The 27,082-nt window shown below is 37.2% G+C and overlaps 3 protein-coding genes across 6 annotated transcripts; 1 reads left to right on the top strand and 2 right to left on the bottom strand.

The window, feature by feature from the left end:
* Positions 1–8,566: 8,566 nt before the first annotated feature.
* On the bottom strand, positions 8,567–17,914 carry LOC104101744 (beta-galactosidase 8-like). 2 transcript variants are annotated; one of them, XM_009609249.4, is made up of 19 exons: positions 17,550–17,914; positions 17,328–17,423; positions 16,404–16,516; positions 16,071–16,137; positions 15,852–15,944; positions 15,497–15,640; positions 15,067–15,155; positions 14,853–14,958; positions 14,678–14,765; positions 13,225–13,343; positions 12,806–12,970; positions 12,290–12,489; positions 11,997–12,103; positions 11,791–11,900; positions 11,569–11,673; positions 10,636–10,746; positions 10,015–10,226; positions 9,315–9,630; positions 8,567–8,873 (listed from the first exon to the last, which is right to left on the bottom strand). In XM_009609249.4, exons 1-19 carry the CDS (start codon positions 17,724–17,726, stop codon positions 8,763–8,765), a joined length of 2,529 nt encoding a protein of 842 aa, XP_009607544.1. In that variant the 5' UTR covers positions 17,727–17,914; the 3' UTR covers positions 8,567–8,762. The 2 variants fall into 2 exon arrangements, with proteins under 2 accessions (XP_009607544.1, XP_033513422.1); XM_033657531.2 differs by lacking the exons at positions 16,404–16,516; positions 17,328–17,423; positions 17,550–17,914 and having other exon boundaries at positions 16,049–16,124.
* Positions 17,915–18,497: 583 nt separating this feature from the next.
* LOC104101732 (uncharacterized) lies at positions 18,498–22,812 on the top strand. 2 transcript variants are annotated; one of them, XM_009609231.4, is made up of 5 exons: positions 18,498–18,692; positions 19,268–19,566; positions 19,698–19,820; positions 20,415–20,705; positions 22,265–22,812. In XM_009609231.4, exons 2-5 carry the CDS (start codon positions 19,303–19,305, stop codon positions 22,469–22,471), a joined length of 885 nt encoding a protein of 294 aa, XP_009607526.1. In that variant the 5' UTR covers positions 18,498–18,692; positions 19,268–19,302; the 3' UTR covers positions 22,472–22,812. The 2 variants fall into 2 exon arrangements, with proteins under 2 accessions (XP_009607526.1, XP_009607532.1); XM_009609237.4 differs by lacking the exon at positions 18,498–18,692 and adding an exon at positions 18,756–18,774.
* Positions 22,813–23,001: 189 nt separating this feature from the next.
* Positions 23,002–26,852, bottom strand: LOC104101719 (uncharacterized). Of its 2 annotated transcripts, XM_009609219.4 has the most exons (2): positions 24,884–26,852; positions 23,002–23,390 (listed from the first exon to the last, which is right to left on the bottom strand). In XM_009609219.4, the coding sequence occupies exons 1-2, from the start codon at positions 26,638–26,640 to the stop codon at positions 23,384–23,386; spliced, it is 1,764 nt and encodes a 587-aa protein (XP_009607514.1). In that variant the 5' UTR covers positions 26,641–26,852; the 3' UTR covers positions 23,002–23,383. The 2 variants fall into 2 exon arrangements, with proteins under 2 accessions (XP_009607514.1, XP_009607521.1); XM_009609226.4 differs by lacking the exon at positions 23,002–23,390 and having other exon boundaries at positions 24,880–26,852.
* Between the last annotated feature and the right edge of the window lie 230 nt (positions 26,853–27,082).

Genomic DNA, 27,082 nt, shown 5'->3' on the forward strand with positions numbered 1-27,082 from the left:
TCAGCAAACACTTCAAAATCCTCCAAAATTCGAGTTCCAAAATGTGAAAATGGTGAAAAATCTTGAAGTCTTCTATTTATAGGTTCTGCCCAGCAAAACCGCACATACGGACCTTCTGTCGCATCTGCGACGCCGCACCTGCGGATATTCCATCATAGGTGTGGATCCCACTTAAGCTCCCAGATTCCGCATCTGTGGTTACATATTCGCACCTGCGGGCCCTGCCCGCTTCTGCGATCCTTCCCACTCAGGCCTTTTCCGCATCTGCGCCTCCCTTCCGCATCTGCGGTTACGCAAATGTGCTCCTAACCTCGCACCTGCGCATCCAGTTCAACCCAGCCTTGCCCGCATCTGCGTCCTCTTCTTCTCTTATGCGGGGCCGCACCTGCGGGCTCCCACCACAGGTGCGAAACACCAGAAGAAACCAGCAATGCCTAAGTCCAAAATTCCTTCCGATGGGCATCCGAAATATCCTGAGACCCCCGGGACCTCAACCAAACATACCAACAAGTCATATAACCCTATGCGAACTTAGTCGAACCTTCGAATCACTCAAAACAACATCAAAACACCAATTACACCCGGATTCAAGCCTAAAGAACTTCTAAACTTTCAAATTCCACAAACGCCGCCGAAACCTACCGCCTCATCTGCAGTCTCACCAATAGCGCCAACATGTGCTACATCTGGTGTGAAAGTGACTTTAGCAACGAACATGTTAACTTTCACACCAGAAGGTTCTTCCATGATATTGGCACCTAACTGATCTGCTGCATAGAGCACAATATTGTTACGATGATGCGTACTGGTATATCCTTGAGAATATGGAACATCTTTGCCTTCACTTCCACCGACCTATTTTTTTTTAAAAAAGAATCGAATTATCAAAAACAACAAAGAAAAGAAAAAGGAAAAATGCAGAATACACAACTAAACACACCTTACAACCATCCATGTCAACATCTTCATTGCCACCAAACTCCATATTGTTGTCACGACCCAAATTCTCCCTCCATGAATCGTCGTGACGACACCTAGTCTCTACGACTAGCTAAGCCTAACACTTGCGAAAATGAAATAAAAAATATGAAAATTTAACAACTAACAGTAACAGATATTTTAATAAGCAATTGAGATGCCGCTCGACAAATACAATAATCAACTCTCGAAATATACATGACACTCCCAAGACCCGGAACACCGTAAGTCACAAGCTTCTACGAAGTTCTAACTGTTCTATACATAAGTGTCTATAGAAATAAGAGAAGAATCAACATAGAGGGATAGATGGGGACTCCGAGGATCTGCGGGCGCGAACAGATATACATTGAAGTTCTCCGAAACGGCATCGACTGCAACTAAGGACGAGGCTGGTAAAAGGAACCTGGATCTGCACACGAAAAATATGTGCAGGAAAGGGCGCGAGTACACCACAACAGTACCCAGTAAGTGCCAAGCCTAACCTCGGCCGAGTAGTGACATGGTCAGATCAAGGCCCTACTGGCATATAATAAATAAGCAGGAGAGTATAACAATATAATAAGAGACTGGAATTTAAACAAGGAGAACATAGCAAAGTAGCAACGCAGAACACATGGATAACAGTATGGGATCTCCCGAAATACCGTCTCGTAGTCCCAAAATAAAAGTGCAAGGAGATCTCCTGAGGTACCGCCTCGTAGTCTCAAAAGTAAATATATAGGGAGAACTCCCGAGGAACCGCCTCGTAGTCTCAAAAGTAAATATGCAGGGAGATCTCTCAAGGAACCGCCTCGTAGTATCAAAAGTAAATATGCAGGGGGGATCTCCCAGGATACCGTCCCGTAGTCCCAAAGTAAATACGCAGCTCAAACAAATGAGTATAACAATTACATCAAGAAAACCTATAATTTAGACTAAGTACAAGTCAAGAAAGAAGTGAGATTTACTAAACTGCTGCAAAGAGTTTAAATAGGCAATTAGGACGCGTAGACATACTATTCTAGGCTAACAGGATAACTACACATGCTAGTATATTCAGATAAGATGAAAAGCATGCTATTACTTGGTAAAAATCAGATTTTTTCACAAATAGCCCGTGTACGCACTCGTCACCTCGCGTACACGTCGCTCACATATCATAACAACACCAAATCCTAAGGGGATTTCCCCCACACAAGGTTAGGCAAGCCACTTACCTCGAACCAAGCTCAATCAATCGGTAACAATGCCTTTTCCATGAATATCCAGCTCTGAATGGCCCAAATCTAGCCAAAATTAATTACATACTATAAATACAACTATAATAAATTAATCTAATTAATGAAATCAAACCTAAAGCAAGAAATTAGAAAATCGCCCCAAAAAGTCTCCCCGAGCCCACGTCTCGGAATCGGATAAAATTCACAAAATATGAACATCCATTCACTCATGAGTTCACTCGTACCAAATTTTTCCAAATCCGATTTCAAAATCTCAATCAAAACCCAAAATCTTAGTTGAAGAACTTCTTCCTATTTTTCCCAAATATCTCAACCAAATTTCTTAATTAGATAATGAAATCAACCATAGATTAGTGGAATATAACCATAAAGGAATTAAGAATCGTTACCCACAAGCTTCGTCTGAAAATCCCTCGAAATTTCGCCTTAATCCGAGCTCTTAACATCCTAAAAATTGAAATGAGATAAAACCCTCGATTTGGTCCTTTTTCTGCGAGTAAACCCGCTTCTGCGGGCCTTCAACCGCACCTGCGGAAATAACATCGCAGGTGCAAAAAATCACTAAGGGGGCTGGGACCGCATCTGCGGAAAGGGGGCCGCACCTGCGTGTGCACGCCTGCGGAGCACTGTCGGCTTCTACGGTCATTCACCGCGCCTGCGATCACTCTATCGCATCTGCGGGCATCGCAGATGCAGAATTCACTTCGCACCAGCGACCCCTGGAGCTCCTCCATTTTTCCGCTTCTACGCTTGACTCTCCGCACGTGCGATACCGCACCTGCGATCTCCCCGCCGGAGGTGCGAAAATACCAGATTCCTGAAGACTTCAGAAACAACACAAACCCAACTTTTGATCCGTTAAGCACCCGAAATTTACCCGAGGCCCCCTGGACCTCAGCTAAACATACCAACCAATTCTAAAACACCATACGAACATAGTCAAGTCCTCAAATCACATCAAACAATGCTAAATTCACGAATCATCCTCCGATTCAAACTTAAAGAACTTGAAACTTCCAATTCCGACAACTGATGCCGAAACCAACCAAACCACGTACGATTGACCCCAAATTTTGTACACAGGTCATATTCAACCCTACGGACCTACTCCAACTTCCGGAATTGGGATCTGACCATGATATCAAAAAGTCCACTACCGGTCAAAATCTCCAAAACTTAGACTTTCGCCATTTCAAGCCTAAATGAGCTACAGACCTCCAAAATACTATTCGGATACGCCCCTAAGTCCAAAATTACCTAACGGAGCTAACAGAACCGACAGAACTCCATTCTGGAGTCGTCTTCACATAGTTTCGACTACAGTTCAAATCCTAAGGCTTAAACTTCCATTTAGGGATTAAGTGTCCCAAAACACTCCAAAACCAAAACGAACCCTCTCGACAAGTCACAATAGCAGAAATAGGTATGGGAGAAGCAGTTAATAAGGGATCGAAGCTATAACTCTCGAAACGACCGGCCGAGTCATTACAATTGCTCACAAAATCATTATTGTCTTGACGATCACCGGTGTCTTCCTCTGGATGTGTACCATATTTGTCTTCGCTTGCATCAAACTATTTTTTTTTAAAAAGATACAGTAAGTTAACCAAAAAAATAAAAGGAAATTCATAATGAAAAAGAAACACATACCTTAAAATTTATCAACTCAAAGACTTCATTGAGTTTATCAAAAATATATTCCATGAAAGATTTTAACTACTTATGGAGCTACAAAAGGAAACAAATAAGAAAAATAATAGACTTTGAATATACATTTTTAATAAAACTTTCAAAAAACAAATATATATATATATATATATATATATATATATATATATATAAACCAATACAAACCTGTTTAACATCAGCTTTCAACTTCTGCAACTCACGGTCATAATCAACAGGTTGGACACCCGACAACTTTTTTTGGTGGGATAGGCTCCTTAATCTGTTTCGGGGGTGGCGTGACAAAATCATCACTATCATCAATAGGAAGTTTTCCCCTGTTACGTGATGTCAAATATTTCTGATACTTATCGTTAACTTCAACAGGCAAAGTAAATCTCCTTAGCTCTTCACTTGTAGGAGAAATATTTTTAAACTTCAAATGTAACAAAAAGTGCTTCAGTCCTAGATGTATCAAAGATGTATAAAAATTGTATATTTGATGTATCACAATGAATTACAGTGTATCATATATGTATAGCCCATCAATACATAAAAGCTGGTACCTTATTCCATGTGCTGTTGAAGAAACCAGTAGAGAAGTCCTCACGCGTTGGCCTGTCTGTTATTTCCCAATTCAATATGTCTGGTGTATGATCTCCAATGCGAATAACAAACTTTTGATCAACTACAATGCAACATTCATAGAACCACACCTGTAGTGCAAGAGGAAATCTACCAATCCTATAAAACTCAGACTTTCCCTCAACCTGTCCCTCACCGATTTCATTAAAGCTCGAAACACAATCTTACCCTAGAGAAAGGACACATACTCACCACTCTCGACATGATGAAAATCACGTTTACTTATAAATGTCTTCTGAGCCTGAGTGGACATTAGAAATGTATTTATGAAATAAATTATTGCAATCTTAATTGCGTCTTCATCAGACTGCCATTTCTTCTTCTCAAAACAATCAATAAGCGACTTCTTTGACACCACTTCAAAACCAGAAAAATAAGTATCCACCAACCTATTGGGTCCACTGAAGTTACCCTCAACATGTTCATTGCCACAACAGTTTAAACCACTTACAACACCAAATTCCCGAAGACCAAAACGTAAAACACATTCGTCATTCAATTTCACATAAAATTGATCACACTTATCTTGAACCAACTCCCTAAACATTAAAGAACGAATAAGTTGTGCCTGGATAGCAACTCGAGGTAAATCAAGGAAATAGCCAAAATAGCTTTTCCTAAACATCCGAAGCTGGACATCAGTCAACTTTTACTGTAAAACTGATACGATGTCCACATTAGTGTATGATGTCCAATGAGTAACAGAAAACGGCTCACCAACTGAAATATAAAGCTTTCAAGGCTACAAATAAATAACACAAATTAAAAACAAATAAATACAAACTAAATCCAATTTTAAAAGAAGATTCAGCAATAGAAAAAAATATAACTGTAATTGTATGTACCTTACAAACTTTGTCAGGAATTTTAATTTTTTTTGCCTTCTGAACCTTACTTTTTTTTTTTTTTTTTTTGGTTTGACACCCAAATTCACTTCGTCCTCCACGACACGTTTCCTCTTACCTTCAACATCATCCTCTCTAATCCTTTTGCTCTTCTTTTTCTCAGATTGTCCAATAACATCCTTTCGAGATTCTAACACTTTTACACTGTCGGAACGATTTTGTCTTCCTATATTTCATTCATCAATCGATTTTTCAGCTAAAACAGGGGTTGAATGAGGAGATAAACTCATCAACCTAGTTTCTCTAGTCATGTTGCTCGATTTCTCAATTGAAACCGACTTTGAATAAGGTGATGAACTCATCGAACGAGTTTGTCTTATCATATTGCCCTATTTCACAATTGAAACTAGGTTCAATGAGAAAATTTTAAAAAAGAATTATATGAACAAACGGTTACAGAAGTTTGTGAAGAAATTGATACAAAACTCGACCAAAACTAACAAAATCGTCTATAACAGATACATACGATGAACTCTAACTAAACAATTCAGTCGCAAAAGCCTAAAAAAAAGCAACATCGCTTCTCCAAAAACACATGCAATCCGAAAAAATATACAAAACAAGAGATTTTCTACTCCAAATTACCTGGAATCAGACAAAAATAACCGCAAATGTTTCTTGTTTTGTCGTCAATTCCAGCAATTTTGGTTCAATTTAGCAAAAAATCGCATAGAGAGAAAGAGAGAGAGAGAGTGAGAGATAGATAGAGAGAGAGAGAGAGTGAAAACTCGGTGTCTGTATTACAAAAATAACGAATACAAAAAAACTGACATTAATTGAAACTATTTGGGCCCAAAATGACATTTGAGCCTCTTTTAGTAGATATTTTATTTTGGGCTATTTTTGGAGGGAAAAGTTTATAGAGTGATAGTTTGAGTAATTTTCCCAAAATAAAAAAAGGTAGTATAACGCTATACGTGTCTTGGGTAACAGTCGTTAGCTAAGTCGAACAGGTATAGCGCGCAATACTCCCTGCCCTATACCTCCCATTTATTTCAAACGGTCACCTCCACTTTCCCTTCCGGTCAATGATCCCCTCGTGTCCTCCATTGAAGCCCGATTTTGGAGCTTTTCTCACTCCCAAATTATTTTCACTTTATAGATTAATTTAAAACTCAAAATGCGTGGCATATTGATGACGTGGAACAAGCTAATGGGTCCTAATTTGATGAAACTTAGGTATGGGCCTGGGAGAGATTATTACCGGCCTGTTCAGTTCGATGATGCACCATCGTTACCCTATGCGAGGAAGTGGGTCGACACGTCAGAATATTTATATTCAATTTGAAAATTTAATAATTATCTATCTTGTGTAACAGTTGGTATGGACGGGAAGCCTTACAACGATGAGCTCATTGCTGGATTAATTACCAGAGTTTTGGTATCGTGGTCGACGTATGTGGATGGCAGATGTTCCACTCCTCTGCCTGCATATTCTGAAGCATCACACGGTCGACAGTCTAGATATGTTCCAGCTCCTCCCAGTTTGACACTTACACAAAAGCCTTGAACATAACGTTGAAAAAAGAGCAAAGGTTTTCCAATAAATACTTTACTAGATATTTCAGAGGAGTGACATGCTCAAGTATTATTGACTACAAATTGCAACCTCTAGCTGCCACTGGCTCATGAAGTATACTATCTTTTCTTTCTCTAATTAAGAAGAGTGAATTTCTATTTGGATTTGTAGTTTCATTGCTTTGTCTATAAAGACTAGGGGTGTTCGTCGGTCGGTATGGTACGATATTTAGATATTTCGGTTCGATATTTTCGGTATTCGGTTTTTTAAAATACAATACCAAAACCGTACCTAATTAGATTCGGTATGGTTCGATTTTTCTCCTTTCGGTTTATTTGATTTGGTAACTTCGATTTATTCGGTTTGAATACTAACTTGTGCATAGAGTCATAGAATGTAATATTCTAAATTAAAGTACTCAAAAGTATAAAATTAAAAACATTTGTTCGTAAAAGTTTTGTCCAAAACTAGCAAATATCAACCCAGAGAGAGAAAACTGTACATAAAAGAATAAATTTGATCATTAGAAATGTCTTGTTACTTGCTTAGAGTTAATTGATCAACTTAGAGAATAACGAAAAATAAAATTTTAGATTTTTATATTTATGTTATAATTAATAATATGTGTATTGTAATATAATATATATTTCGGTACGATATCGGTATTTCATTTTAAAATACCAAATATCATACCTAATACCAATATTTTTTAAAACTTAAATCAAATACCATACCGAATACCAAATACCAAAATTTTCGATTTCGGTACGGTAATTCGGTATTTACCAAATTATGCACAACCCTAATTAAGAGTTGCTTTTCATGTGGCCCACCAAAAATAAATTAGGAGTATATTATAAGTAGTGGTGACAAAATAGTTAAAAGAAAACAGTTATCCACCCATATTATCCATTAAAAATGGTTTGGATAATGAACATTTAAAAACGGGTCAAATATAACCATAATATCCACTTAGAAAATGAATAACCAATGGATAACTAATGAGTTTAACTTTTAGTCTTTTACATTTGTAAAGCCTCAAATTGGGGTTCCATACAAGTATGGGAGAAGTATGGGAGACTAGGAATTCTCCCAAAAGTGATCATATTTAAGAAATCATGGATAATATGGATAACCTGCCGGTTAACCCGTTTTTTATCCGTATTAAATATGATTCGGGTCGAATAATTTATTCGTTTTTGCATGACTCGTTTTAGACATGTTCCATATCCGACCCGACCCGCATATTTGCCATCCCTAATAATAAGTAATATTTTTAGTTATACCAGATTTTATGTCATGTTTCGTATGATTTAGCAAAGAGAAAAAAAGAGAACATTGACATAGAGTTGAGATGAATGTAGAAATAAAAAATTCTTTTGAAACCGATTAGATTTTCATTGAATTAATAACATCTTGATGTCAAGATTAATTGAATGTGGGCACATAACCCCAACACACCCCCCAAACCCCAAAAAAAAAGGTCTCGCAACGTCGTTTCCTCTTTAAGTAATTCCCTCTCTATGATTCATAATCTTCCTAATGCATTACGATCCTTGATATGATCTAAAGTTTGACTATTAATTAGGTTCCTACAACCAGTAATAGAACAAAAGACTTGAACATAGAGCTGAAAAAAGAGCAACGGCTTTCCATATAATGATACTCTTCAGGATTATAGATTACAAGTTGCACGCTCTAGCTGGCTCTGGTTAAAATGATCATTACATGTGATTGCTAAAAGCATAAAATTTGACAAGAAGGTTACCATGCTAATGCATGACTATACTTCCTAAATCCTAGGAGGACCATAGCAATTGATGATTCTCAAACACTGCAAAAAGCTTCAACAGCCAGACTTTTTACTATTCCTGGACAGGGGTCACCAAACTTAGCTGTGCTGATAGGAATAAGACATCCTGGCTTGCCAACACAATCCTGCATAGTCATTCAAATTTAAACACGTGAGGTCACATTTTGACTAGTTAAAATTCAATGCTGAGGGCGGTGTGGCGGAGTAAGAGGCTCTGACAAGGGGATTCAAAAAAATGCATAAAATGCCATACCTAGAATTCGAACCTACAACCTAAAGCAATAGCAAAGCCACCTTTGTCACTATACTAGAAGCTTCGCTTATGTCAAGGGAATTCAACAATATATATATATAGGCAAAAAATGATTTTAACCTATTTGGATAGTATAATTTCTGACAAAGGGGATTCAATTGAACACCTTTCGGACCATGTAGCTCAGCTTCTTATTGAGGGGCAACAGAGTGGGCTTAGTTCAGGCTTTGAAGGACAAAGTTTGAGCAGCATAGGGGGACTTTCTGGAGTCATCACCAGTATTGCACAAGTTATAAGGATATATTAGTATTACCTGATGAACTATTGATAACACATCCAAATGACAACTCCCTATAATGAATGCTCCACAATCTCCTTTAGGAGTTCCAAAGCTAGCAAAGTTAAGTGCAGTGATATTCCATCCTTGTTCACAACTCAGTCGCAATGATGCAAGATCTTTATTAGGCTTCCAAGTATCAACAGGTGGAGGATCAGACTCAGATACATGACCACAAATATTTTGTCCAATTCGCGATGAGAAAGATATCTTTGAAGGGTCACCACCAAGTTCTTCATGCAGCACAAGCAGGTTCTTTCCAGGGGTTAACCAATTGCGGGGTACATGGTACCTATTTGAAGATTTAATTGTTAGTATGTAGTCCACACTGTTGTACAATTCTTCACCATAGTAAACGAAAGGGGAGTTACACTGTAGCCAGTGAATGGAACAATCAAATAAAGCTCATTTCCTTCAATCATCTTCCAGTGTAATGTATACCAAAGATTGTTTACTCTTTAGAATAAGAAACCAAGGGGTACTTTTTTCCTTTGTGACTATAAGATGCTAGTTAAGAGTATTAACCATCACCAACTTGTCTATAGGGAAAGGGGTGCAATCTCTCTACCTTTGCCTTATGAAGTAGATATCAGATAGAGCAATAAGGAGCAGATATGCAAAAGGGGAAAAGAAAAAGGAAAGAAAAGCTTTGGACTAGCCATTGCTATCGACTCACAAAACTTGAGCAGGTTGACCACATTTCTTCAGACATTTCCATGAATTATAAGCTCCTCTATAGTCACAATTATCTGAACAGCCAGTTGAGGGTGAACGATAAGAAGACCAGTATCTCCCTACATGCTGCCCGTTTACCCATGCTTGACCTTTATCCATACTGGAGAGATTTAGCGATACAGGACCTTTTCCCTCTGGAGGAGAAAAGCTAGCCTGGAAATAAGAAATCCAGAATCAAGACAAGAATACAACAGATGTAACAAATTACTACCTTTGTTTATCAGATGGTAATTGCAAATAAAGGGACTACATAGCAAGAGAATAAATGAAGCTTGAAGGGCACAGATTCTATATGTGGCATAAATCAACACTAAAATTAGCATTGAGGACATATACAAGAAGCAACTAATGGTCTCTCTAGCCTTCTCTTTTTCAGTTATCATTTATCCAGTGGACTATTCATTAGTAATGAGCTTCAAAAGGATGACCATAGACATGAAATAGCTAGCTACATGTAGCACCAGCATAGGCATTATCTACCACTCTATTCCTCGAAAGGAACCTAAACGATAAGCAGTTGATACGAAACAAGTGAACCAGAAATACAAGCAATTCCACACACCTTGTACCATATCAAACTCTGATTTATTGGAACAGAGTTCCCCTGAATCCACAGCGAGTTATTTGCAAGACTAACTTTATCAAGTCCAAGGTACTCACCTTCAAGTCCTACCTGAAAATAAGCAATCAAGTCTCATGTTATCCTTGTGATCTTACAACAACAAAATCACAACCTTATGAAATCACAGAGAAGACAACAAATCATCCCCCCTCCAGCCCCAAGAGGATCCGGAAAAAGAAAAGGAATTCTGCAACCAACATGTACTCTCTCCTCAGCAAGCTTGTTTTCGTAAATATAGGAGGACCATGAAATAAGACAATGCATTTCCTCAATCAATTGATGATGTATCCCCTTTCCATCTTTTGGTTGAAGCAGAGTGCTGACCTCAATTTGTATGGTAGGAGAACACTCAGTTATCAGAAGCTAAATTTGTAGAATTTCTTCCTTAGAGGTACTAGCGCAACTCTTTGTATTGGATTTCAAAGTGTTCTATGTTGTAATCTCATTGAGTAATTTTGAGATGCATTAGGTGGAATTCGTATACCATTAGCTATGCTGCTTTTATTATGCCTTTTCACGAAGTTTTCTAGTGAGAAGACATTCGAAGCAGTTTCACCTATCTATATTAGATTTTCACTGGAGTTATTTATATGTCTAAAATAATAGTTAGAGAAGGTGAAGTCATATTTAAATGAGAAAGTATATCAACCCTGCATGACATAAACATAATCTGTGGTGGAAGTAAAAGTTTACTGTAGACCACTGTTAGCTTAGAGCCCATAATTTGGTCTTTTTCTACTTTTGTTTCCTCAACTTCAATACAAAAGTATCTTTGTTGAAAACTCATTAAATTCAGGCAACCAGGTGAGTGTGAGAAGAATTCAAGACAGTTAATCATAAAAAGATTTATTAGTCAAAGTAGTCATCAAGAACCTGGTAGATCCATTCCGTCGAAGAAAAGTTCTTGTTACTCTTCAAATCGCTGAAGATAACAGAAAATACCCCTGCTCCGGAGATGTCAAACCATGGTCCATAGTTCTGGAGAATCACATAATAAATGAGTAAGAAAAAATGTAATCAAAGTGGAAGCGGTAAGAGATATGCTTCAACATGCAAAGCATTGGAAAAGCCTCTAACCGAGATAGACGACTTTACCTGCAGACCAACCATCATGCTTAATATGTCCAATGTATTGTTTCCTTTCTTAAGATGGATTGCTTTACTTAGAACAAAACTTGCATCATCGTGATTACCGTAGCCAAATCCTACAGAAGTAGAAATATGCCGTTAGCATCACTTTGGAACTTTTGGCTGTGTCATTAAACACACTTGAAGAAGTAGACATTAGATGGGATAGTTACCAACTGGTTTCTTGTTTACAAAAACAAGAGCTGCATGTCCCAAACTTCCAATAATTAACTGCAATTCTTTTGTTTTTCTCTTCTTAGTGTTCTCCTCCACATTTATACTGGCAATAAAGAAAAAGCCACTTAGAGATATACATGAATGGAGTAAACAGCTTATCACATCAAATAAATGATTAAGTTACATATAGCAGTATCACCATCTTCACTTACTAGCTATCCCCGAAGCAGCTTCTTAAGCAAAGAAATATAAATTAGCAGCACTAAGTGAAGGAAATATAATAAATTACCTTGTAGTATACCAAAGGAAATCGCTGGTATCCTTTGTTGTATTTATCTGCTCCACTAAGCGGGATGCTGCGAACGAATTATTGTTCCAGATACCAACTTTTTCTTTGTACCAGCCCCAAGGACCTGATTCCAGTGAATTTTCAATTGTAACTGTGTTGTGAGTAAAGGCTGTACTTCCAGTTGTTTTTTGTGAAATAACCTTTCTCCGTCATGAGTAAAAGGGAAAACATTATGTTAGATAGCAGTAGCAGAACTTAAGGCAGAATAGATTTCAGTAAAGCTTCTTAAGGGCGAGTTATACAATCATAGTTTCATGTTATAAGCAAGGTGATCAGGATATACTATGCATTTGTATTGGCACAACTAATGAATAGAGTTTAACTACTGAAGTCTATCATTGCTCGTACAACGCCATAATAACACCAGAAATTAAAGATCGTTGAGGGGGTCCTCCAAACTGAATATAAAAAGCAACACTGGAGTGGGAAAAAAATGTATGTATGTGAATGCAGTACCTTAGCGGTGTTGAATATGACATTCTTACAGTCTGGTAGAATGCTAACAGACCAAGCAGGAAGAAAATATGACTTCCCATTAAATGTGACATTTGCATCTGAACTGCTACCATAGTTAGCAAGAAAGGCTGCACAGTCATTGGAGGTTTTGTAATATACATGTGCCTGGTAGACATTTCTGATGTGTCAAACTTAAAAGAACAAGTGACGTTGATCCAACACAAAAAAATATAGTTATTCATAGTCAAAAAGACTTCTGAATTGATCAAACTTTTCCAAATAGCTAGATTCTATAGATGAGTTAGGCACAAGGTCCATTTTCTTCACAACTTTTAGAGAAGAAGTTGGGTTAAGATTCAATTATCATTGTTATCTGGATTTGATCTATTAAACAGCTGAAATCTGGAAAAGTTGTATACCTCAAGTTTAAAACCAAGGGACAAATGAGTTGGATCTGCATTAACCAAATACTCTTCGCAATGTTTTAACGCCTTGTGCAAGTCGCGCAGGTGGCCCCACTTTGGCTGACTTATGAAACCTGCATCAAGTTCCTCCAATAAGATTGATAACCTCAAAGAGGCAGCTTTAAAATATGCTTTTAGATTAAGATGTTTCCTCTTATTAGCAGAAGTCATTTCCAAGTCAGTTAATGGAGTAAGCGATATGCCTAATTTTCTATTCTAATATGGAAGTTTCAAAAGAGACCTTAGGAGAATCCCTGGATGATTAATCAGTTTCTCCTCTTTACTCACAGATAAGAAAAGAAAATGCAGAGTTTGGTCCGTCTACTTCTACGTGAGATCCCCCACGAGGCATGCTTCTACTTTAGTGAAGAAAGGCTCAAATGAAAAAAGAATGTATTAAATTTCTAATTTAGATGAGTCTTCTAATACTAAACTTCTGATTTATTATTCCAAATCGCTAACATATTCATCAGAAAGTTTACCTGACCATTAACATGTCACTTTGCGAGCTATATGTATGTCTAAGACTGCCCTCTTCAAGGAGGAGATCATAGGCACTCAAGGCACGCCTTCGCACCATGGTTCTTGCACTGAAGTAACCACCAAAGTGAGGCGCATTGCTCAAACTGCAATGCACCTAGCATTGTAGGATGTGAAAATAACAGGAAGAGTAACAGCCACTACAGGAAATAAGGTTCTCAGTGACAACCTCTTTAGTTGCCATGCAAAGTAAGTGCCGAGTTGCCACAATAAGTTATGGTTTCAGCGGCAAACTATATGTCGCTATTTTCAGTAACAGAGTCTAGCGACAAGAGCAAGGTAGGGAGTTCTTGGAGGGAGGGAACCGAGGGTCTATCGGAAACAGCCTCTCTATCCCAGGGTAGGGGTAAGGTCTGCGTACAAACTACCCTCCCCAGACCCCACTAGTGGGATTATACTGAGTTGTTGTTGTTGTAGTCTAGCGACCTACCTTAAATCTATTTGTGGTGCATTTCTGAAATTTTTGTGGCGAATTTAGTCGCCAAAAAAGCTAATAATAATACGAATTAGCTTTTGTGGCGACTTGGCTTGCCCATAAAAAGTAAACATAAGTCAATACTCAAAACGGCAACGTTACTCGGCACTTCTTTTGGTGGTGACTAAAGAGATCGCCACAGAAAGTCGTCACTGAAAATCTTATCTCATGTGAGTGTCGAATTGGAGAGAGACATCGGTTTCAGGCAACTTCAGTTCCTTTACACAATTTTGGAGATAGATTCTTCCAAAATTTATACTACTTCTCTATTCATTTCTAAAGTTTCTCTACTATAGCTTCCAGCCTTGAAGTTACATTCTGTTGTGGAACTAAAGATTCGTATCTGAAATAGAAGGAATTCAGAGGGTATATTACTTATCTAAGATATCATACCGTACTCATCTATGGGGGCATCATAGTCATAGCTTGTTGCTACTAGAGGGCCTCCTGCTGTTCGACCAAAATTGGTGCCACCAAAATACTAGTAAATGAAAAAGATTGCAGCATTAAATCTCAAAAGCAACAAGAGTGATTAACAACCACCTGTAGAAAATTAACAGGCTTTTACCATGTAATAATTTTGAAAAGTACCACCAGTTTCAAAAAAGCGTGCAACAGCAAAAGCTAAGTCTTCAACAGGGCGATAAGGAACAGCATAACCAAATGCAAGGAACCTACAAAAGGAAACACACCTTGAAATTTTCAAAATTTAAGTAATGAAGAAAAAAACCATACCAGGAATCAGAGTTCCGTGAGAATAATAAAAAGGAGGCAGCATTTACCATCCGACGTAGTTCTCCGTCCACATCTTTGGCTTCGATGGAGAATTTGGAGTGAACCGATCACAATAGAATCCATTACATGTATTTATCTGCATAATCAACATGTTTGTAGTTATCTCTTTGAATTATAATTGTCCTTCTTTTGACTGTTGGTTTAAGAAACAAAACTATTAATAGTAACATCAGCAGGAAGTTACTCTCAGTTTTTTATTTATGCAGAACTAACATCAGCAGGAAATATAGTTCAAAAAGGGTCCTGAGATGCCTCATTTTTGTAGCATATAACATCTATTCTAAACAGCTGTTTAGGAAAATCCTACTAATAGCTAACAAATTTGCTTCTGTTACACTGCAAATAATAGAGATCGTGGAGGAAGGGACAGTAAGGTAACAGGTGGAATATGCCACTATGAATACCATAAACACTTACAACTGAATCGGGTGCATCTTGTTGCGCGCACATCACCCAAGGGACAGTCGTATTAAGACTAACAGCAGTTTCTGCAGCCCATTTCACATAAAGTTTTCCGCTGACTCCATATGCCCACTCAACATTTCCATACTCATTTTCTACCTGTTAAGTGGATAGGATCACCAATTAACACAAAAAGAGCAAGAAAAAGAGGAAGGTGCACTATCAAAGTAATAAGAGTGTACTATCCAAGAAGAAGATCTAATATACCACAATCCATTATCACAAAATTGGAAAAGAGTGTGATACATTTAAAGTAATAAGAAGAGGTTACATGGTGAACCATCCAAATTAACGAGAAAAAGTAAACAACCTGAGCAAGAATAATTGGACCTCCTTGTGTAGCAAAGAGGTTCTCATCCTTCATAAGATTAACAATCTTGGCAAGAAAGAGCTTCATTTCACTCTGCATTGGAAACAATACAGGTTTTTTCAATTAATAAACATTCAATAGGATCAAATAATCGGAAAAAATGGTATCTTTAGAAAATAGTTCTCCAAAGCAAAAACATGATTACTGGTCAACACTTGCCATAAAAAGTTCATTTGTTGTCCGAAACTGGATTCCGGGGATAAAATGTAGCCACATTGGGAAACCCCTGTACAGAGAAAAAATTGAAGATATTAAACAAATAAGTAAAGACACTGTTAGGATGTAGACGATAAAAATAAGAAAATGACTTGTGGTTAATCCATTGGAAAGATGAGCCACTGCCTCTTTTCAATATATGGAAAACTTTGCCATGAAGTGTCCAAATAATTTGATGAAATTGAATCTGACAACTTTAGAGAATAATAGGTTTTTAGCTATTATCGCTGTTCAATGAACCAGGAAAAAGAAAGTCTGGTGTGATGAAATACAGACCCATAGTTCCATTCAGCACAGGCATATGGTCCAATTCTCAGATGCACATAGAGACCAGCTTCTTGCGCTGTCTTCACAAACCGTACAAGGTCAAACCTGCCCTCAAAGTAGTACTGCAATAGTAGAAAGTGGTAATTACATGTAGAGATAATGCGAAAGGAGAAATCTTTAATTGTGGTAATACATGACGAGTCGCGAGACTACATGTCTAACAAACAACTGCGTTACCCCAAATGAGGTAAAAAAAAACTTTATATAAGAGTTACTAGATTGATAGATATTCTGAATTAAAAGATCAGAAAGTAAATGTCTTGAACTATGAAGAAGCACCAGATCAAACCAAGTCTTCAGGTCCAAAATCACTTCTGTAAGAAAACGAACACAGTCTGAAATCATGCGAAGATGAATAAGACCATACATGCTATAGCACATAATTGTAGCAATATATGCCACACGCTAGCAATTGCAGCAATACGGAAAGAGCAAACAGCATAAACCAAGAAATTTTATAAACACAGTGACAGTTTATGCATCAGAAAACTTTTTCTAGCTATTTAAAGAGTTCTTTGTAGTAAAATGTTGAAATAAAACCGAAGTGTATTAAACACCAACTAGTGAGCATCATAAGGGAAAGCAATCAGACTTGCAGTTAACACTTCAGTACAATCCATTCTCTCAATAATGACAAATTTCACTTAATTTCATTGAGTTTAACTTGTATACACCGCAAGTATAAAATTTACAAATTTAGGTCACCTAAGAAATAATTACTGGTAGTTAAAAACCGGGACTTGTAACCTGAAAAATAAGGCAGAGGACATGTTTCAACAGGTTAAAATACAATGATAGTATAAAAACTTTTATACTATCAGTGCATATAAGTTAAATCCATCGTTATTTACCAAAAGAGAAAAGAGTTCATACCTCTCCTTTGACAGGTTCATGATAATTCCAGAAAACATAAGTCTCTATCACGTCCAATCCTCCTTCCTTAGCCTCTCTAAAGATCTCTGGCCATATCTATTTTCAACCAGAAAACTCCTTCTTAGTCCATATTACATATTGTCAAATCGAAAATCAAGGAAGAAAAAATGCACCACATTGCCATATACTAATGCTAGCATAATGTAAGAAGAAAATACTCACTTCAGGTGTAGTTCTTGGATAATGTATTGACCCTGATTGCAAAATTCTCCTCTTTCCATTAATGACCAATGCCTTATGATCATATGTTACTGTCGTTGAAGTCCCTCTTTCAAAATAATAGCCATAAAAAACTAAAACCATAAACAAAACTAATAGTAACAACTTCTTTCTTTCCATAATTCAGCTGGATGGTTACAAACAAGAATATAATTAGAGCACTGACTTTATAACATCCAATGATAATTTTTGGACCAATAATTGTTGTAAGGATGATATTGTCCTTAGTAGGTGTTGATACTGAAAATGGTGAATATATTACTTTATTTTCTCCCCAGATTTTGGACTTTAACTTTGGATTCATTGAGGTGAAAACTATGTACCAAGATTGGATTCAAGTGATGTCCCTAGTACTGATAAAGTCACCAGTATATTTCAAGAGCTAGACTACAAAATATAAAACAAGAGAAATGTCAAAATGGGGGACCAAATATATATAGTAGATATTGTACATTGTAAAACACAAACACTGCACTCTTACACATTATAATAGGATACTTACCATTTTTTCAAGTTACTAATTAGTGTTTATTATATTGTCGCACGGACAAATTGTATGAGACGGGCTAAGCTAAATGATAAATAAGAGAACAACAAGTAGAAGGATGAAATAATTTGATGCTAAAATCTAACATTAGATAATTTAAATTCTTTTTACGAGCAATTTACGGTAACATATTATAATAATTCTTTACGGTATCAATTTATTTAAGTTAATCCAATGTAAATACAAAGTAAAAGCTACAACAAAATAGAACCAACACATGTTTGAACGTGAACTTGAAAATTTTTATAAGAGAAAATTATTAGTATTTGAAATATTCCTTTAATTTTTAATCAAAATTATAGTTATATTTATTCAACATTTGAAATACTATTCTAACACAAAAAGAAACATTTGCAATACTTAAATAATATCTGATGTCAAGTGGTCGAGTAGATTGAAAAATCTGAGACGACTAAATGAAGTAGGCAGTAAATTAGAAAGCAGATGACATAATAATAGATTCACAATTTTCCAGCTCTTACGGCTTACTCATCAAACAGTCGAAAGAATTTGTTGTCTCTAATCTTGATTGATTCACTGTAAGTCCAAAAATGCCCCAGAAGGCAGAAGCGCATTTTTTTAAATAATTCTTAACGCTTATCTTCCCGTTTATTTGAACAGGTTTATACCGTTTTCTGGATCTTGATTTTTCTATCACTTTCTTGTTAAATTTCTGGTGATTTAGAAGTCAAAAGGATATTGGTATTAAGGGGTTTCAGATTTTCGTATTGTACAATTTTCTTGATTGTTTAATTTTCAGCTTTTGCTATGTATTGATTTGGGTTTTTTTTTGTTTTCAGTTAAAACCATTTCATTTTGATTTCTGAAAAGCAAAATCCTTTTTTTAAACTAAAATTCAGCTTTGGTTTTTTATAATATGGCCCTTAATATAAATATCAAGCTTAGGTTTTCTCAAATTTGATACTTAATTTGTTAAAGAGTTGTGTATGTTAATAAAGTTGATAATTCAGTTTGTGGTTCTTCCTAGTATGGCCTTGAACTGGCTACATTGAGAATAGCTCTAGTTGAAAAATGTTCTAACATATAATTGAAAAATTGGTGCACAGCTGACAGCAGTATAAAGATTTTGAGAGTTTGGTAATTTGATTTGCAGGTGGAGCTGTGTGTTCTTGCAAGGCTTGGTAAAATATGGACTTTGCTAGTATGGATAGTGCACAGCTGACTATGGTGGGATCTGGGTTTTCTGCTTTGCTTTCAATGCATTTCACGATACAGCTCTTGTCACAACACCTCTTCTACTGGAAAAATCCAAAGGAGCAAAAGGCAATAATCATGATTATAATTATGGCTCCCCTCTATGCCATTGACTCGTTCGTGGGGTTGTTAGATATTCGTGGAAGCAAAGCATTTTTCATGCTTCTAGACTCGGTTAAAGAATGCTATGAGGCTGTGGTAAGTGGCTACTATTGTGTCATTGACATGCTTCTGTTAATGGAGCATATACTGTTTAGCAGTTTGCTTTCTAATTTTTTGTCAAAAATATTCGAGTTTCTTTTCTAGCATTAATGTTGTTTAATTTGCAGGCAATTGCCAAATTTTTGGCCTTAATGTATAGTTATTTGAATATATCCATCAGCAAAAACATTGTGCCAGATGAAATCAAAGGGAGGGAAATTCATCATTCATTTCCAATGACTCTATTTCAGGTATGATTATGCTTATGTTTTAGCTTTCCTCTTCATGTGTACTAGATGATAATGCATTTATGTATTTATAACTGATAACCAGTGTGCTTGGATCTAGCCACTATTGCACTTCCCTCCGTATTATTGTTTCTGTATAAAAAAGTCATTATGAAGAATTTTAGGGGCAAGGCGAATACCCCCCCCCCCCCCCCCCCCCCAAAACCCCCCAACCATCCCGCATCTTTTTTTTTTTTTGCCTTTAAAGAACAGGGGTTTTAGTCGTCCAAGATTAGGCTAATGCCTAATATAACCAATTATTAATTGTATCTGCAATCCTAAAGAAATTATATTTATTAGATCCAGTCTAAGTGCTGATATGTCTGTCTAAGCTTGGAGTTCAAGTACTTGTTCTTTCAGATTTGGATAACTTTGAGGCTTGGCTTGCTAACACATTATGTAAATTTTCCTATAATTTGACTGATGCGAGAAATTAGGTTGAAGCTTGTCTTCATGTGTGCTAGACCTTTCTTACTCTATTTTAGTAGAATGATTGATAAATTAGTATTGGTTTGGTAGATTATCATGATGTATGTAATGTCTTTCTGCCAACTGCAGCCTCATACTGCTCGCTTGGATCACCGGACACTGAAACTTCTCAAGCACTGGACATGGCAGTTTGTCATTATCCGTCCAGTATGCTCTATCTTGATGATCGTGTTACAGATTCTTGGGTTATATCCAAATTGGCTCAGCTGGACGTTTACCATCATTCTCAATATTTCTTTCTCAGTGGCCATGTACTCCTTGGTTGTTTTCTACCATGTTTTTTCAAAGGAACTGCAGCCACACAAACCATTATCAAAGTTCATCTGCATCAAAGGGATTGTTTTCTTCAGCTTTTGGCAGGTAGATGCTTGGTCTCACACTCTTCTCTTGATTCGTTGAATTTGATCATAAAGGATGAGAGAGAGAAAATAGGTTGATTTGCTATTTGACTACTAAGATTACCCTTCGCCTATGCTTCATCAATTCGTTGTTATTGCTGTCTTTATTTTCTCCTTGAGTTTGTAATTCTTCCTCTTCTACAACTTATGTTTCTGCTTTTGTTAATTTACTTTAGTTTCTTCTTTCTTCTAAGAATGTGAGTCATTTGCTTCCACTACTTCTAATTTTGGACTTATCTTTCCTTTTTCTTACTACAGTGGCTAGAGCAATTGAACATTAAAATTGATTACTGGAAGTAATTCCATTTTTATAGTTAATTAAATAAACATTGAAATTAATTTTTATCTTAGTTATCTTTTTGTGGCATATAGAATTTTAATTTTAATGATATTTAATTTGGGCTGTTAAGTTCTACGGTCCTTGTCAGTTGTTGCTTCTTTCCACTTTTCTCTTTTAAAAACATTTCTTGAAAGAAAAGATGAAAATACTTGTAACCTAAAGGGGAAGCATAAGCATAGCTGCCTTAGTCCCAAGGGGATGATTGAGTGGTTGAGGTGCAAGAGTGACAAGCTGGAGATTCCAGGTTTGAATCCCCAGTACAAAGTGTAAAGCTTATGTGTTTTCTCAGTTGGAGGCCGGTACATGTGTTTATGTACTGTAGCAGACAGATTGCCTGGTGAATTAGTCAAGATGCTGGCAAGCTTACTCAAAGCTACCACTGTCAATTGAAAATATACGCATGATCAGCAGCCCACAGTGTTTTTGTAAAGGCAATTACCAGTTTACCACCAAGGGACATGGTTAGGAATTAGGATACACCTGGAAAGATTCTTACTGATGTAACTGTCTCAAAATATGGTAGTTGTAGTCGAAGACACTTTTTCAGAGACCTTGCAAAGTTCAAATAAGAAGGTTATTTTCTTTGTTGTTGAGTAGGTTAAGTTCGAAGAAACATAAGTTTTGAGTGCAATTCTAGATGGTATTAAGGATTTGGATTTGCATACAAGAAGTTTATGCTAGATGTTTATGAACTACCAATACTTATAGAGCTTCTTTAGTTCTGTTAATCTCACTGCATGTTCATGGTGTGGGGTTAGGGTGGATAGGGGATTTGCTTTATTGGCTGGTAACATCTTCAATTCGTTTGCCTTATGCAAGCCTTCTATTACTTATTCTCTTACGTGTACTGAAACCATATGCAATGGAGCCAAACTCCATTAAACACACGACAAAGCCTAGGGGATTCAACATATAGTATGTATAGATTAAAAGAAAGTACCTAGCACAGTGTAATTTTCCGGCAAAAGGGGTCTTTCAATTGACACCCCTTGGTTATAGGTGGCTCCACACTACTTGCATGCCATTACTGTCAAAGTTCTTTGAACTTCTCGAAAAGGAGGTATTGGTTTCTTCATTTTGTTGTTGTAAGGAAGCCTCTCTCCATTTGATGTTTTTGCTTGACTGAAGTTTGCTTTTACCCCCCCAAGTGCAATAAACTATTCATCTCCGATTTTTTGCAGGGATTGCTGCTTAAAATTCTAGTTGCATTGGGTGTCATTAAATCTCACCATTTTTGGTTGGATGTGGAGCACCTTCAGGAAGCCATTCAGAATGTTTTAATTTGTGTGGAGATGGTTTTCTTTTCTGTCATGCAACAATACGCATACCACGTTGCTCCTTACAGTGGAGATGTACACGCAAAGCTTTCGCAGAAAAAGAATGAATAGGTTGGTGCAGATGACATTGGTGTGGATCGACACTTCTCCACTGTGTGATCTTGCAATTACCGGTAACAGTGTGTAATGCAAGCTTTTGTTGTCGTGTAACCTATTGATACAGATCAGAGAAATAGGAAGTATGCTCATCTTGTGCCAGCGAGGAAGATACGATTTCTATCATTTTCTGTAAACAATTTTTGCTTTTGTGATTTAGATTTCTTGAAGTTAGTTGAATCAGTAATTTTGCCTCATGAGCACCTACGAAAGGTTGTTTGTGAGCATAACCCAAAGTATACACTTTGTAAATTTCCTTGAAAATATTAGTATGAGAACGCTTTTCTCTTGAACAATTCTGATGACTAGCGTGAGCTGGCAGTGATTTTATGCACTACATCGAAACATGGATATCTGTTTCACCTATCCTCAACATGTTTGTGTACCCTTCCACTTTAATCCTGTCTTACATTTTGGAACCAGACATTGGAATCAAACTCGACAGAACACCAGATCCCTATTTATCATTTCATCAACAAAAGAGGTGAAATAAGAACTGCAACTTCTAAAGAAACAATATACAACATAAATTTATTTCGTGCATCACATTAACACTCAAAAATGCAATAACTGATTTCCGTCTAACTTGTCTACTGGAATATCATTGGAAGTTGCATGTCCCTCTGTTAGTAACTATTGGTACAACCTCAACTGTAATAACCAAAGAAAACCATCTTAGAAAACCTGTTTTACAGAGCTAAAGACGAGCATTGACCAACCAAGGAAATACATAGTTCGATTCCTCCAGCCAACGTGTCCCAGACAAGTAGAACACCCAATGCATAAAGAGACCCGATTCCTCTAGCCAACCGGAGTTGAACAAGTTGGCCTTGCTTACATGGACAGGCAGAAATGATTGCTCTAGAACTAATCCCTGCATACCAGACCAGAGATGAGGTTAGTGTGTTAAACACCAGGAATAATAAATGTGCATCTGCCTCAATGTATAAGCACAAATGTACAAACAAGACTGCAGCACAATGAGAAAAGTGTACTGGAAATATGGTTATCCTCCAGAGCAAGAGAGGAAGAAAGATCTATTTGATATTTTGGATGAGAGATCTATCCATTAATCTTTCTCCCCCCAAAATCCAAATAGACCTCATTCATCAAGCCCATAGCAGATACTCAGCATAAAGTAATGACTAATGGCAAGCAAAAGAGCAGGAATGGATGTGCTTTAACCCTCCAGTGTTGCTAGGAAGTTAAATCATCATCATTCAATGGGATTTACAAGAGGAGATACTTGAGGAAATTGACAAATGGTCTAAAAAATTCAACAAGGAAAATGGCCATGAGAGAAATGCAACCAACAATCTAAGATATTAGGCAGGTATGTAGCCGAATGAATATGCAACAAGGAAGTTACCAATTGACATGAGAAAGAATGCTCGGTGAATACAAAGACAAGAAAACATATGTCCAAGATATAAATTTCAACAGCACAATGCTGAAATTCCAAGGGGTTGCATTGCTATACTAACTACGAAAAGGCAGTAAAGAAAATGGCAGGGCGTCTAATAAGACAGGATCTACAGGAAATCAAGTACTTCTACCCCAGAAGAGTAACTATAAATGCAAACTACTATATGGAGAAAAGAATAAAAAATCAATAACGTGTAGTATGCGAAGTACAAACCATGTTAATCAATTTCAAGTATCATTTTTTTTAAAATTATCATTTTAAATTACTAATTAAATGCAAAATGCAGTATAAAGTCAAGTTTTTAATCAGGATTATTATATACTAAATTTTCTAGTTTATTATTCCAAAATCACTAACCTATATGCATCCATAACATTTTCTTAACCTAATATATTACTTTAGAATTCTATTTATTATTCAGTGTCAGCCACTCTCTTGCAGAGGGATTTTGTGTTGAGGTGCAAACCTAAGTGCTTTTCTTTTTGCACTAGGGCATCACACAAAGCGACGCGAAATACCCAGTATAACAGCACCTAGCTTCAGGGTTTAAGAGTACCTTTAACAACATTGCAAGTCGTCATTTATATATGACCATCTTACAATTTGAGATGGCTTCGTTTATCAGGGTGACCAGTGACGAGAGTACATCCGTGGATCAAGGTAGGAGGGACAGATTAGTAGCAATTCTAATCCAAAAATAAGTTTAGCATAACTAAAGCTAAACAAACCCTAGGATTAAAATCCTACAATATGGTATCAGAGTCACTCTTTAGACAACCTTCGACAATTGTTTATGTCAGAAATATATAATGCATATATAAGGAGAGCATTTTTACCTATCCACATCACAACTACCTTTACAAGTAAACTCTATGACGACAAAGCAATAAAAGATCAACCTACATAATCATAGTTATAAAGGCAAGGATCATAAAGCTTACCAGTATTTGATCAAACCATCCCAACCACATGTAGCAACTTTACTTTGTTCCAGAGGATGCCACTCTGCACCAATACAGACCCCTTCATGACACTTGAGAGTTCTGAAGACCTTACACGATTTCCAATCCCAAAACCAGCATCTGCCTTCACCATCTCCCGATAAGACAAACCGTCCATCAGGTGAAAAGTTGACCTGGCAAGCATAACCAGCGACAATGTGTCCAGCAAATCTTTTCTTTTTATTCAGCTGAAATCTCTCTCGCGTACTATAAATAAGAATCTGGTTATCCAAACTTTGAGCTGCAATCCAATTCCCATTCGGATGGGGCGAAATAGATGGCATGGAATGCATATGGGGTTCACTAATATACTTAATAACAACCGGAATACCATATTCCCAAACACGGAGTGATTTATCATCACTAGAGGTCACAAACCTCCTATTATTATCCACAAAGGTAATTGTATTAACTGCCCCCAGATGTTGATCATACTCTTGTGTAATCTGTCCACTATTTATGTCCCACTGCACAATCTTCTTATCACTCATACCAGCCAAAAGTACATTCTGCTTATCCTCATCAGGGTTAAGCCTCACCACATAGGGTATCTTCCCTGTGGTGAACGTTTGGATCACCTGTCCTGTCTCTGTATCCCAATACTTAATGTACTTATCATACCCAGCTGTCAAAAACTTTGACCCATCATTGCAAAACCAAATATCTCTCACCGCCTTCGAATGTCCCATGTAAGTCCTCATACATTTACCAGAATTGTAAACATCCCAAATCTTCACCTTTGCATCCATCCCAGCTGACAAAATCAAATGACCATGCTTAGGGAAAAACCTAATAGCCGAAACCCCTTTGGTGTGCCCACTCCAAGTATGAACCAATCTTTTTGGTATATAACAATGATCATTCGCAGCCTTCGCATCCTTAGGTGGAGCGATCCACGATCTACCCTGATAATCTTTTTCCTCTTTACCGTGGAATGTACTCTTTTCAAGTAAAGGCTCAGGCTTTTCTCCACCACCTCTTTCTTCACCCTTCTTCTTAGCATACTCTTCAGCATACTTTTTCTGCTCCTCAGTTAATTCTACTTGTAACCCTTCTTTCTTTCCAGCCCATGGACTCTTCCTGTTCTTCATCAGCCACGTGTCGGTCGCCGGATTCTCAACTTCCGACATGTCCACGTCACCCTCATCACCCTCCTCCTCCATTTTTTCCTTCTTTTTCTCTAATTTCCTCTTTTTTTGTTCATGCTGAGGTATATTATACACAGAAATTGCATCACACTCCTTCAATTTATCCAAATCACCAATGTAACTATTTTCAGAGGGATCAACAGCGTACCCGTATTTCTGAAAAGTGTTGTACTGCTCGTCGAATACAAAAGGTTCAATGGCGGCGTTTTCGACAAACCCTAGCTTGTGATTTCGGAGCCCTTGAGCTAACCCGTCCTTGGCGTAGGGGTGAGCTGGCCCGTAGATTGGTGCCCAGAGTTGTTCGTATGTCGGGTTGAATCCGACGAGGTGTTGGGTCGGGTCGAGGGGTTTGGATTGAGCTCTGGTAGCTTCGCCGGCGACTGTTAGGGCTAGCATCGTGTCGTCGACTATGGGGGCGGCGGATTTTGAAGGGAGCATGCGGATTGGGGATGAATCCGGCGAAGGGCTTTGGTCGGAAGTTTGGGAGTTAGGGTTTTGTGGCGGCGATTCGGCGGTTTCATCGTCGGCGTAGGACTGTAAGAGATCCATATTGAGAATTTGCAAGGTTTTCCGAAAAAAATCGGTAATATAAGTCGCACTACTGGTGAGTTAAAACGAAAGGTTTTCTCGATATTTGTGCTACGAGTGTTTTTTCCAGATTCTAGATGACTGATTGCACACAAGGCTAAATTTTCTTAGAAAAAGATCTCCCTCGCTCAATATTATCCCATTTGGTCTATGATTTTGATTTTTGTGCAATAAACTTAATACTTTACGGGAAGGAAAGATACTTTTATCATTGTTCCAAAATTCATTTTTTATCCATTTTTCTGATGTATTTTTAATTGGGCACAAATTTAAGAAAAGACCAAAGGTGTTTAAAATTTTAGTTTAAAATAAGTTTTACATATTTGTGTGATAGTAAATCATCTTATTAAACGCAAAATGAGAAATTTAAAATAAAATTATTTAAATATAAAAATATACCATA

The sequence above is a fragment of the Nicotiana tomentosiformis genome, chromosome 2, assembly GCF_000390325.3.
Source record: "Nicotiana tomentosiformis chromosome 2, ASM39032v3, whole genome shotgun sequence".
Classification (NCBI taxonomy): domain Eukaryota; kingdom Viridiplantae; phylum Streptophyta; class Magnoliopsida; order Solanales; family Solanaceae; genus Nicotiana; species Nicotiana tomentosiformis.